General features: G+C 48.8%; 1 protein-coding gene across 1 annotated transcript in view; it reads right to left on the bottom strand.

Annotated features, from left to right (window-relative positions):
* Positions 1-211: 211 nt before the first annotated feature.
* LOC139747478 (uncharacterized) overlaps positions 212-15,324 on the bottom strand; it is a 76,279-nt gene continuing 61,166 nt past the window's right edge. The window contains exons 8-12 of the mRNA XM_071659846.1: positions 3,939-4,033; positions 3,086-3,238; positions 2,727-2,869; positions 2,079-2,208; positions 212-1,926 (exon numbers count right to left, since the gene is read on the bottom strand). Of these exons, the coding sequence (XP_071515947.1) occupies positions 1,802-1,926; positions 2,079-2,208; positions 2,727-2,869; positions 3,086-3,238; positions 3,939-4,033 (646 nt within the window). The 3' untranslated portion in view covers positions 212-1,801. The remainder of the gene's footprint in view (positions 1,927-2,078; positions 2,209-2,726; positions 2,870-3,085; positions 3,239-3,938; positions 4,034-15,324) is intronic.

Raw genomic sequence — 15,324 nt, 5'->3', positions numbered from 1 at the left:
CATGATGTACGTTGGAGTCTTTTCACAATTATTATGAACTACCATTTTTTTATGTATATTTTCACATACTTATTTATGTTTTCTTTATTGTAATACTAGCACATCCTACAACACTAGATAGAGCTGCTCTCCGACCCTTTTAAAGATTCCTTCCTGGTTCAGTGCCCCGTGAAACAGTGGGAAGTAAAACAAAGAAAACGTGTCATAAGTCAGGTGAAGCTACTTTATTTCACAATCTTCATATTCAAAATACCAGCGATTTGCACAAAGCAGAATAAGCAATTAGAATAGTATAGATAAGCAGATGAAAGCTGTATGTACATAGGAGCAGAACTTACCGGATAACTTAAGAAACAAATCAATAATAACATAGGAGATTACACCAAGTAAAACACTACAGAATTCATTATCATTACCTAGAAACAAAAAATCGTAGAACATTGAAAATCTCTCAAACGGGAAACCTTATGATTTTGTTGATACAAACAGTTTATTTCAATGATATTATCACTACTAATAAATTATCTCCCGTTCATACTGTCTTTACCCTCCGGGCCCTCGTCTGCTATCTCCTGTGGAGGGCCAGAGATTGCATCACGCCTTCGTCAAATACTCACTCGAATGCGGACACTAACCAACTGGCCATTGACCTTTGGACTCGTTATACTTAGACTCTACCACAACGTCGGGGGACGGCGGATTGACATTATTTGGGGGTAAAATCACATTCTCCTACTCCATTTTCCTCTTGAGACCTCTCATATTGTCGGTACAACCATCATGGTCTTAAATAACATTTTTGTAGCTAGGAATTTCTAATTTGTCAAGAAATTGGATGAATCATTTGGCTATCCTATCAGCGTGTCACGAGGCAGGAAACCTTTTCGTAATACAAAATTGTCATATATATTAGGTTACGAGTGCAGTGAGAAGTTGTTTGGCTATGAGACAGGCTGGACACAAGTGTAATATAAGTGAATGTTATTAAGTTAAATGTCAATCACGTTTCTCCTTTCATTCTGCGTGGATAAAGTCCGTAGCCTGTGGCTTCAGAGGCTAACACGACGTCAGGAGGCACAAACAAAACGACAGATAAAGGATTATCAATAAACGCGATTTTGATTCTTCAAATCATTGGAAGGGTAAAGTCCTCTGCGTCCTTCTGCCGTCATGGAAATTGTTTCCTGTAATATCATGTATGACAGAGTAGACAGCGAACATGTCTAATGGTCAGTAAGCTCAGATTGTTGAAATGAATGGTGAACCTTAGTAATGCGCTCTGGGATAGTGGTTTCCACCTCCTGGGATCGGTAACATCTTCCTTAACCCCAGGACTGCCTCTCCAAGGGCTCCTGCACCTTCATGGCAGCGCTACAATCAGTAGCAGGGAAAGGATGGATTCCTCTGGAGTGAGAAATTCTCCGAAAATGACTTTTCATAGGTAGCGTGACCATAGTATATAGTCTGGTATGTATAAGTTGACCGTAAAGTGGGAGATGAGAAAGTCGTCCACGTTGACAAAATTCCTCTTTCCCTGTGACCACTGCCCTGGGTGGTGACATCTGAGGGTAAAAACGAAAGATAACAGATGCAATCGACACAGTTTCTTGGAACTCGAGAACTGAAGGATTAGATACTTTTAACAGGATTACAAAGCAAATACTTGAACTCATGGATACCCTTAGGTGTCTCTGCAGATGATATATGTAGTTTATCCGTCAGAGAATAATCCAGGAGGATCAAGTAGTATTAGTTCACGTATCCTTAGGAGGGTCGGGAGGCGTTTGCTAAGTTCGGCACGCTACCCGGACCGCTTGCAGGGTATCTGGGAGTAGGACAGATGGAAGCCACGGTTCATATAGTCGGTCACCAGACTAAACTCATCCGCATCGGTCACCATCCGAACCGTGAAGGGCTTGGAGTAGCCTGTGGGGGAGGATGGTAAATTATAGTTTATTTCCAAACCTTGTCTGAAAAGGTTTTGATTAAAGTCATCACTGATTATGCTGCAGAAGGCGTTACAAGCTCAGAGAAGGCGAGTACTGTCTGTTACCACTAGGCGTTGGAGGTGCACTTACTGATGACGGTACCCCACTTCCTGGCGGTGCCAAGTTTGGTGCCACAGAAACGCTCGTAAGTATCGGAGTCGTGTTCATTCTCGGCGCCGGGGATCCACAGGTAGTCGGACATGCAGCCAGCGTCAGCCACCTGCAGCCAGCCATGGTGACACAGTCAGAAGTGATCAGGCTTCAACTGGTTTATCTCCTGTGCTTAATTAGTCATACGTACATTCACGTAACATACCCTCCAGCCCAGCCTGGTCTTTCCTGCCCAGCCCACATAACCCTCTCTTTCACATCCGCTCTTTCTCTTCCCTCCCAACCTTCTCACTTTCCCTCCTATCCCCCACCCGCACTTCTACCTTTTCCTCTCATCCCTCGTCATCTCTCGTAATCTTCATCGTCCTTTCAGTCCCTCATGTTTCTTCGAAAGATCCACTTTCCTCTATAAATCTTTATTATTCCTTCCATCCCTTACCTTCCCTCCCATCTCCTCCCCTCTCTTTCAGTTATTACCTCCTCATGCTTCGCCTTCCATTCATCCCTGATCTTCCTCCTTAACCTTAACCTTGTACACCTTTAGCCGTCATTACACCCTTTCCATCACGCCTTACCCTTCCATTATCCTCACTCACTCCCACTTCCGCCTTGGCCTGGACTGCTCACCTCGGGCAGGGTCAAGTGGCTACCCCCGTAGCTGGTAGTGTTGGTGAGGGAGAAGCCATCTGGGCCCACCTGCTGGTACTGGATGCCGCAGAACCCAGACTCCGGCTCCACGCAGATGCTGTAGTCCAGGTTGTTCAAGTGACCTGATGAAGGCAGGTCGTCGGGTCAGCCGTCAGTGAAGCACAGACGCATGAGAGCTTTTGTCTTAGGAAGTATCTCCCAGAAAAGATAGCCTTGAATGGCTCTACTATGAGGTATCTTTAGCTACTTTCAGCGGGATGTTATGAAAGAATAGTCATAGATTTTCAAGCAGAACTTCGGATAGAAATGTGACAAGGGTGGTAGTGACGAGGACCCACCTGTGTAACCCACGCGAACGTCGCAGTCAGACACATGCTGGATGGTGGTGAAGTCGCACCAGCGGTCCTCCGAGTAGCAGCTCACACCGTCGAAGTTGAAGCTCTTGAACTCTCCCGTGAGACCCTGGTAGTACTGGAGGCAGCCCACGGGTGCTGGCCAGGACGGACAATAAGGGAGAAATGAGGAGCGGATTAGGAAGACCTGTTACATCACAGGTGTTGGTGAGGTGAGACGCTGCTGCACTAGAGTTGAAGGGTGGGGTGGGGTGGGGGGGGGGGGGGGGGGGTCCTGCTGGCAGGTGAGGTATTGTGAGGAGGGTGCCAGGTGGGGCGAGGGACAGTGAGGGGCTGCTATAGGGTAAGTAAAGGCCATCGCAGGAAAGCGGTTGGTCGGGAGGGTTGTAGCATTTCTACATTCGGGTTCAGGTACAGCAGTAGATACTCTTATATATGTTATATAAACGATTCACATCCTTAAGGACTTATTATTCATCACGTATGATGTGACACATTCACAGTCACCTATACGTACGTTTCCAGAAGTAAATGACCGAATTGAATTGACCAACAGGGATCACCCCTGGCAGGAGTTTCCCTATGGCTTGGCTAACTTTCGTGTGACCCAGCTTTTGGAGTGACCCACCTCGAGGGACCAGGATCAAGAGGGGTTCATCTTGGGAAAAGTTATTCTTTAAGATTCTACATAGAGACGGTTTACCAACGGGATCTCCCAGAAGTGACGTAGCCCAAGGGATGACTTAACCCCTCGTAACAACGGACATTTCACCCTTACGGATGCTTTATCCTTTAGGTCTACCGACCTTTAGAAATGACAGCTTCACTAAGTACTCACCTTTGGGGACGCGGGAGTTGGGACAGTGGCAGGGGATCTGGGTGACGCGGATGCTCCACGCTCGCCGTGTGGGGAAGTTGACTATTTCAGCATCTCTGGAAGTACGGTACATACACATGAGTTGGTCCCTGGATGTGTCCTGCTGGTATATGACTTTTTTCTTCGTATGACTGTATTCTGTAGATATAAGTTCTTAGAAATACGATCGTTTCTATACTAAATCAGTGACATTATATCTATATGGAAAAAAAATCCCCGTTGATTTATGTAGGTCTTTGCAAAGCTGTTGAGGCTGTTCTGTTGCCTTCTTGTTGAACATTTGAAGAACTCTTATATCGCGCTCCAGTACTCGCAAGTACGTTGTGACAAATCTTGACAGACGTAGAGAAGAATGTAAGGGAACAAGATTTAAAGTCATTGGTCTGCCTCATCATTCAGGAACCGTATAATTTAGACAGAAACCGTTTTACATCAAGTCAGTTCTGGTGGTGTGCGTGATGATAATGACCATCGGACAGCTAGTCAGTAATACGGATGGTAGTAAGGGAAGTGTGGCTGCTTCCTGATGGGAGACCTCAGAGCTATGGTAACCAGGGGAAGACTCTGACGAAGGCGGTGGTACACCCAGACAATCCTCAGGGTTATGTTAACCAGGGATGACTCTGACGAAGACGGTGGTACACCCAGACAATCCTCAGGGTTATGTTGATTATGGACGACCCTGACAAAGGCGGTGGTACACCCACACAATGTCTACTTCAAAAATCATCGCATGTGATTCCCTTCTACCAACTCAGAGAGACGCTGACTGTGATTTTTCGGATTCTGACGAAACCCCGGATATTGAAGTCGCCTCCTAGCTTCTAACTCTGACCCTGTATTATAAGAATGATACTTGTGGATGACGGTAGAGTTACTAAGTATATATCCCAGCCTGAGTCAGGATTCCATTTTAGCGACTAACCCTTAAAGATGGATGAACAACTGGGTTGACTGTGGACCGATTGCCACAACCAGGATTCTCACCTACGCGATCGACCCCAGGGCGTCCCGTGAATGCGTCACGGTCAGGAACGTTAACTGCTTTATAACGGAGGTTGACATCAGTTTCGGTAGGTTTATTTACATCAGCAGAGCAAGAACATACAACTTCTTATTTTGTCTGGCCAAAGCGAAGGTGTGAGGATGTTCGTGTGAGCGGCAGCTGTTGTGAAGAGCGCCTGGTGGCCAGGGCTGCGTTAGGGTGAAACGATTTCAGAGAAGATTCACAACATGATGACCAGTCAGAACCAGTTCGTTTTCAACGAAAAAGGGGCGAGTCTGCAGATGAGTCTTGTACCGTGGTACATGACCATACGCGAATGGCGTATGCAAAATTAACGTACATTCATACCGACATTTTGATACCGATGTTTCTATCGGCGTAAAAATCATTTTTTTTTTTTTGTTTAATTGAGGTTGATTGGTTGACATTCTGGCTTTAGACCCATCAACTTCCCGGGTTATTAAGGCCGTCATCGCCAAGCTGCTACCCCCACCTACCGAAAAGACTCTAACGTTCAGGTGTTAAGAATAATTCTGAGACAACAGACGCTCTCACAACGTGTGTGGGTTATACTAAAGTATCTTCCGTAAACATGATGATCCTGGTTAACTGAAGACTTGACCACACCTGTTCTCACCATATCACCTCATCCTCTACTGTGGATTTCATCAGCTGTTTGGTTGAACGCATTAAGGACTTACTTTTCCATTGTCAACTTCTAGAGCAGTACAGACGTATTTTGTATTTTCCACAGATTCAGTGATTAGTACCTCACATTATTACACACCATCCATCACAACAGGGCATACCACCCATCACAACAAGACATACCCCCCATCACAACAGGACATACCATCCATCACAACAGGACATACCAACCATCACAACAGGACATACCACCCATCACAACAGGACATACCACCCATCACAACAGGACATACCACCCATCACAACAAGACATACCCCCCATCACAACAGGACATACCATCCATCACAACAGGACATACCAACCATCACAACAGGACATACCACCCATCACAACAGGACATACAATCCATCACAACAGGACATACCACCCATCACAACAGGACATACCACCCATCACAACAAGACATACCCCCATCACAACAGGACATACCATCCATCACAACAGGACATACCAACCATCACAACAGGACATACCACCCATCACAACAGGACATACCACCCATCACAACAAGACATACCACCCATCACAACAGGACATACCATCCATCACAACAGGACATACCACCCATCACAACAGGACATACCACCCATCACAACAGGACATACCACCCATCACAACAGGACATACCACCCATCACAACAGGACATACCACCACCACAACAGGACATACCCCCCATCACAACAGGACATACCACCCATCACGACAGGACATACCATCCATCACAACAGGACATACCACCCATCACAACAGGACATACCACCCATCACAACAGGACATACCACCCATCACGACAGGACATACTCCCCATCACAACAGGACATAGCCCCCATCACAACAGGGCATACCACCCATCACAACAGGACATACCCCCATCACAACAGGACATACCCCCCATCACAACAGGGCATACCACCCATCACAACAGGACATACCCCATCACATCAGGACATACCCCCCACCACAACAGGACATACCATCCATCACAAAAGGACATACCCCCATCACAACAGGGCATACCACCCATCACAACAGGACATACCCCCACCACAACAGGACATACCACCCATCACAACAGGACATACTACCCATCACAACAGGGCATACCACCCATCACAACAAGACATACCCCCCATCACAACAGGACATACCATCCATCACAACAGGATATACCACCCATCACAACAGGACATACCACCCATCACATCAGGACATACCACCCATCATAAGAGGACATACCACCCATCACAACAGGACATACCCCCATCACAACAGGACATACCCCCATCACAACAGGACATACCACCCATCACGACAGGACATACCATCCATCACAACAGGACATACCCCCATCACAACAGGACATACCCCCATCACAACAGGACATACCACCCATCACATCAGGACATACTCCCCATCACAACAGGACATAACCCCCATCACAACAGGGCATACTCCCATCACAACAGGACATACCCCATCACAACAGGACATACCCCCCATCACAACAGGACATACCATCCATCACAACAGGACATACCCCCATCACAACAGGACATACCACCCATCACAACAGGACATACCACCCATCACATCAGGACATACTCCCCATCACAACAGGACATACCCCCATCACAACAGGGCATACCACCCATCACAACAGGACATACCCCCATCACAACAGGACATACCCCCATCACAACAGGACATACCATCCATCACAACAGGACATACCACCCATCACGACAGGACATACCATCCATCACGACAGGACATACTCCCCATCACAACAGGACATAGCCCCCATCACAACAGGGCATACCACCCATCACAACAGGAACATACCCCCATCACAACAGGACATACCCCCCATCACAACAGGGCATACCACCCATCACAACAGGACATACCCCATCACATCAGGACATACCCCCCACCACAACAGGACATACCATCCATCACAACAGGACATACCCCCATCACAACAGGGCATACCACCCATCACAACAGGACATACCCCCACCACAACAGGACATACCACCCATCACAACAGGACATACTACCCATCACAACAGGGCATACCACCCATCACAACAAGACATACCCCCCATCACAACAGGACATACCATCCATCACAACAGGACATACCACCCATCACAACAGGACATACCACCCATCACAACAGGACATACCACCCATCATAACAGGACATACCACCCATCACAACAGGACATACCCCCACCACAACAGGACATACCCCCCATCACAACAGGACATACCACCCATCACGACAGGACATACCATCCATCACAACAGGACATACCACCCATCACAACAGGACATACCACCCATCACAACAAGACATACCACCCATCACATCAGGACATACTCCCCATCACAACAGGACATAACCCCCATCACAACAGGGCATACCACCCATCACAACAGGACATACCCCCATCACAACAGGACATACCCCCATCACAACAGGACATACCATCCATCACAACAGGACATACCCCCCATCACAACAGGACATACCACCCATCACAACAGGACATACCACCCATCACAACAGGACATACCACCCATCACAACAGGACATACCACCCATCACAACAGGACATACCACCCATCACAACAGGACATACCCCCATCACAACAGGACATACCCCCCATCACAACAGGACATACCACCCATCACAACAGGACATACCACCCATCACAACAGGACATACCACCCATCACAACAGGACATACCACCCATCACAACAGGACATACCACCCATCACAACAGGACATAACCACCATCACAACAGGACATACCACCCATCACAACAGGACATACCCCCATCACAACAGGACATACCCCCATCACAACAGGACATACCACCCATCACAACAGGACATACCACCCATCACAACAGGACATACCACCCATCACAACAGGACATACCACCCATCACAACAGGACATACCACCCATCACAACAGGACATACCACCCATCACAACAGGACATACCCCCATCACAACAGGACATACCACCCATCACAACAGGACATACCCCCATCACAACAGGACATACCCCCATCACAACAGGACATACCCCCATCACAACAGGACATACCACCCATCACAACAGGACATACCACCATCACAACAGGACATACCACCCATCACAACAGGACATACCCCCATCACAACAGGACATACACCCATCACAACAGGACATACCACCCATCACAACAGGACATACCCCCATCACAACAGGACATACCCCCATCACAACAGGACATACCACCCATCACAACAGGACATACCCCCATCACAACAGGACATACCACCCATCACAACAGGACATACCACCATCACAACAGGACATACCACCCATCACAACAGGACATACCACCCATCACAACAGGACATACCCCCATCACAACAGGACATACCACCCATCACAACAGGACATACCACCCATCACAACAGGACATACCACCCATCACAACAGGACATACCACCCATCACAACAGGACATACCACCCATCACAACAGGACATACCACCCATCACAACAGGACATACCCCCATCACAACAGGACATACCCCCATCACAACAGGGCATACCACCCATCACAACAGGACATACCCCCATCACAACAGGACATACCCCCATCACAACAGGACATACCACCCATCACAACAGGACATACCCCCCATCACAACAGGACATACCACCCATCACAACAGGACATACCACCCATCACATCAGGACATACTCCCCATCACAACAGGACATACCCCCATCACAACAGGGCATACCACCCATCACAACAGGACATACCCCCATCACAACAGGACATACCCCCCATCACAACAGGACATACCACCATCACAACAGGACATACCACCCATCACAACAGGACATACCACCCATCACAACAGGACATACCACCCATCACAACAGGACATACCACCCATCACAACAGGACATACCACCCATCACAACAGGACATACCCCCATCACAACAGGACATACCACCCATCACAACAGGACATACCACCCATCACAACAGGACATACCACCCATCACAACAGGACATACCACCCATCACAACAGGACATACCACCCATCACAACAGGACATACCACCCATCACAACAGGACATACCACCCATCACAACAGGACATACCACCCATCACAACAGGACATACCACCCATCACAACAGGACATACCACCCATCACAACAGGACATACCCCCACCACAACAGGACATACCACCATCACAACAGGACATACCACCCATCACAACAGGACATACCACCCATCACAACAGGACATACCACCCATCACAACAGGACATACCCCCATCACAACAGGACATACCACCCATCACAACAGGACATACCACCCATCACAACAGGACATACCCCCATCACAACAGGACATACCACCCATCACAACAGGACATACCACCCATCACAACAGGACATACCCCCATCACAACAGGACATACCACCCATCACAACAGGACATACCACCCATCACAACAGGACATACCCCCACCACAACAGGACATACCACCCATCACAACAGGACATACCACCCATCACAACAGGACATACCACCCATCACAACAGGACATACCACCCATCACAACAGGACATACCACCCATCACAACAGGACATACCACCCATCACAACAGGGACATACCACCCATCACAACAGGACATACCCCCATCACAACAGGACATACCCCCATCACAACAGGACATACCACCCATCACAACAGGACATACCACCCATCACAACAGGACATACCACCCATCACAACAGGACATACCACCCATCACAACAGGACATACCACCCATCACATCAGGACATACCTCCCATCACAACAGGACATACCCCCATCACAACAGGGACATACCACCCATCACAACAGGACATACCACCCATCACAACAGGACATACCCCCATCACAACAGGCCATACCATCCATCACAACAGGACATACCCCCATCACAACAGGACATACCCCCATCACAACAGGACATACCACCCATCACAACAGGACATACCACCCATCACAACAGGACATACTCCCCATCACAACAGGACATAACCCCCATCACAACAGGGCATACCACCCATCACAACAGGACATACCACCCATCACAACAGGACATACCCCCCATCACAACAGGACATACCATCCATCACAACAGGACATACCACCCATCACAACAGGACATACCACCCATCACAACAGGACATACCACCCATCACAACAGGACATACCACCCATCACAACAGGACATACCACCCATCACATCAGGACATACTCCCCATCACAACAGGACATACCCCCATCACAACAGGGCATACCACCCATCACAACAGGACATACCCCCATCACAACAGGACATACCCCCATCACAACAGGGCATACCACCCATCACAACAGGACATACCACCCATCACAACAGGACATACCACCCATCATAACAGGACATACCACCCATCACAACAGGACATACCACCCATCACAACAGGACATACCCCCATCACAACAGGACATACCACCCATCACAACAGGACATACCACCCATCACAACAGGACATACCACCCATCACAACAGGACATACCACCCATCACAACAGGACATACCACCCATCACAACAGGACATACCACCCATCACAACAGGACATACACCCCATCACAACAGGACATACCACCCATCACAACAGGACATACCACCCATCACAACAGGACATACCCCCACCACAACAGGACATACCACCATCACAACAGGACATACCACCCATCACAACAGGACATACCACCCATCACAACAGGACATACCACCCATCACAACAGGACATACCACCCATCACAACAGGACATACCACCCATCACAACAGGACATACCACCCATCACAACAGGACATACCCCCCATCACAACAGGACATACCACCCATCACAACAGGACATACCCCCATCACAACAGGACATACCACCCATCACAACAGGACATACCACCCATCACAACAGGACATACCCCCATCACAACAGGACATACCACCCATCACAACAGGACATACCACCCATCACAACAGGACATACCACCCATCACAACAGGACATACCACCCATCACAACAGGACATACCACCATCACAACAGGACATACCCCCATCACAACAGGACATACCACCCATCACAACAGGACATACCACCCATCACAACAGGACATACCCCCCATCACAACAGGACATACCACCCATCACAACAGGACATACCCCCATCACAACAGGACATACCACCCATCACAACAGGACATACCACCCATCACAACAGGACATACCACCCATCACAACAGGACATACCCCCATCACAACAGGACATACCACCCATCACAACAGGACATACCCCCATCACAACAGGACATACCCCCATCACAACAGGACATACCACCCATCACAACAGGACATACCACCATCACAACAGGACATACCTCCATCACAACAGGACATACCACCCATCACAACAGGACATACCACCATCACAACAGGACATACCACCCATCACAACAGGACATACTCCCCATCACAACAGGACTTACCCCCATCACAACAGGACATACCACCCATCACAACAGGACATACCCCCATCACAACAGACATACACCCATCACAACAGGACATACCACCCATCACAACAGGACATACCCCATCACAACAGGACATACCACCCATCACATCAGGACATACCCCATCACAACAGGACATACTCCCCATCACAACAGGGCCATACCACCCATCACAACAGGGCATACCACCCATCACAACAGGACATACCACCACCACAACAGGACATACCACCCATCACAACAGGACATACCACCCATCACAACAGGACATACCACCCATCACACAGGACATACCACCATCACAACAGGACATACCACCCATCACAACAGGACATACCACCCATCACAACAGGACATACCACCCATCACAACAGGACATACTCCCCATCACAACAGGACATAACCCCCATCACAACAGGGCATACCACCCATCACAACAGGACATACCCCCATCACAACAGGACATACCCCCATCACAACAGGACATACCACCCATCACAACAGGACATACCCCCATCACAACAGGACATACCACCCATCACAACAGGACATACCACCCATCACATCAGGACATACTCCCCATCACAACAGGACATAACCCCCATCACAACAGGGCATACCACCCATCACAACAGGACATACCCCCATCACAACAGGACATACCCCCCATCACAACAGGACATACCATCCATCACAACAGGACATACCACCCATCACGACAGGACATACCATCCATCACAACAGGACATACCACCCATCACAACAGGACATACCACCCATCACAACAGGACATACCACCCATCACAACAGGACATACCACCCATCACAACAGGACATAGCCCCCATCACAACAGGGCATACCACCCATCACAACAGGACATACCCCATCACAACAGGACATACCCCCCATCACAACAGGGCATACCACCCATCACAACAGGACATACCCCATCACATCAGGACATACCCCCCACCACAACAGGACATACCATCCATCACAACAGGACATACCCCCATCACAACAGGGCATACCACCCATCACAACAGGACATACCCCCATCACAACAGGACATACCACCCATCACAACAGGACATACTACCCATCACAACAGGGCATACCACCCATCACAACAAGACATACCCCCATCACAACAGGACATACCATCCATCACAACAGGACATACCACCCATCACAACAGGACATACCACCCATCACAACAGGACATACCACCCATCACAACAGGACATACCACCCATCACAACAGGACATACCCCCACCACAACAGGACATACCCCCATCACAACAGGACATACCACCCATCACGACAGGACATACCACCATCACAACAGGACATACCACCCATCACAACAGGACATACCACCCATCACAACAAGACATACCCCCCAACACAACAGGACATAACCAGGCACCATCACAACAGGACATACCACCCATCACAACAGGACATACCTCCCATCACAACAGGACATACCCCCATCACAACAGGGCATACCACCCATCACAACAGGACATACCCCCACCACAACAGGACATACCACCCATCACAACAGGACATACCTACCATCACAACAGGGCATACCAACCATCACAACATGACATACCCCCATCACAACAGGACATACCATCCATCACAACAGGACATACCCCCATCACAACAGGACATACCACCCATCACAACAGGACATACCACCCATCATCAACAGGGCATACCACCCATCACAACAGGGACATACCCCCCACCACAACAGGACATACCCCATCACAACAGGACATACCAACCTACACGACAGGACATACCATCCATCACAACAGGACATACCACCCATCACAACAGGGACATACCACCCATCACAACAAGATCATACCACCCATCACATCAGGACATACTCCCCATCACAACAGGACATACACCCATCACAACAGGACATACCACCATCACAACAGGACATACCCCCATCACAACAGGACATACCTCCCATCACAACAGGACATACCATCCATCACAACAGGACATACCCCCCATCACAACAGGACATACCACCCATCACAACAGGACATACCCCCATCACAACAGGGCATACCACCCATCACAACAGGACATACCCCCATCACAACAGGACATACCACCCATCACAACAGGACATACCACCCATCACAACAGGACATACCACCCATCACAACAGGACATACCATCCATCACAACAGGACATACCACCCATCACAACAGGACATACCACCCATCACAACAGGACATACCACCCATCATAACAGGACATACCACCCATCACAACAGGACATACCACCCATCACAACAGGACATAACCCCCATCACAACAGGACATACCCCCCATCACAACAGGACATACCACCCATCACAACAGGACATACCACCATCACAACAGGACATACCCCCCATCACAACAGGACATACCACCCATCACAACTAGGACAAACCCCCATCACAACAGGACATACCCTCCATCACAACAGGACATACCACCCATCACAACAGGACATACCACCCATCACGACAGGACATACCCCCATCAACAGACAGGAGCATACCACCCATCACGAACAGGGACATACCACCCATCACAACAGGACATACCACCCATCACATCTGGACAATACCTCCCATCACAACAGGACATAACCCCCCATCACAACAGGGACATACCACCCATCACAACAGGACATACCACCCATCACATCAGGACATATTCCCCATCACAACAGGACATACCACCCATCACAACAGGACATACCATCCATCACAACAGGACATACCACCCATCACAACAGGACATACCACCCATCACAACAGGACATACCCCCCATCACAACAGGACATACCACCCATCACAACATGACATACCACCCATCACAACAGGACATACCACCCATCACAACAGGACATACCACCCATCACGACAGGACATACCCCTATCACAACAG

This window comes from Panulirus ornatus, chromosome 68 (assembly GCF_036320965.1).
Source record: "Panulirus ornatus isolate Po-2019 chromosome 68, ASM3632096v1, whole genome shotgun sequence".
Lineage (NCBI taxonomy): Eukaryota > Metazoa > Arthropoda > Malacostraca > Decapoda > Palinuridae > Panulirus > Panulirus ornatus.
Note: the sequence above shows the minus strand (reverse complement) of the source record. Positions and strands in the feature narration are given on the sequence as shown.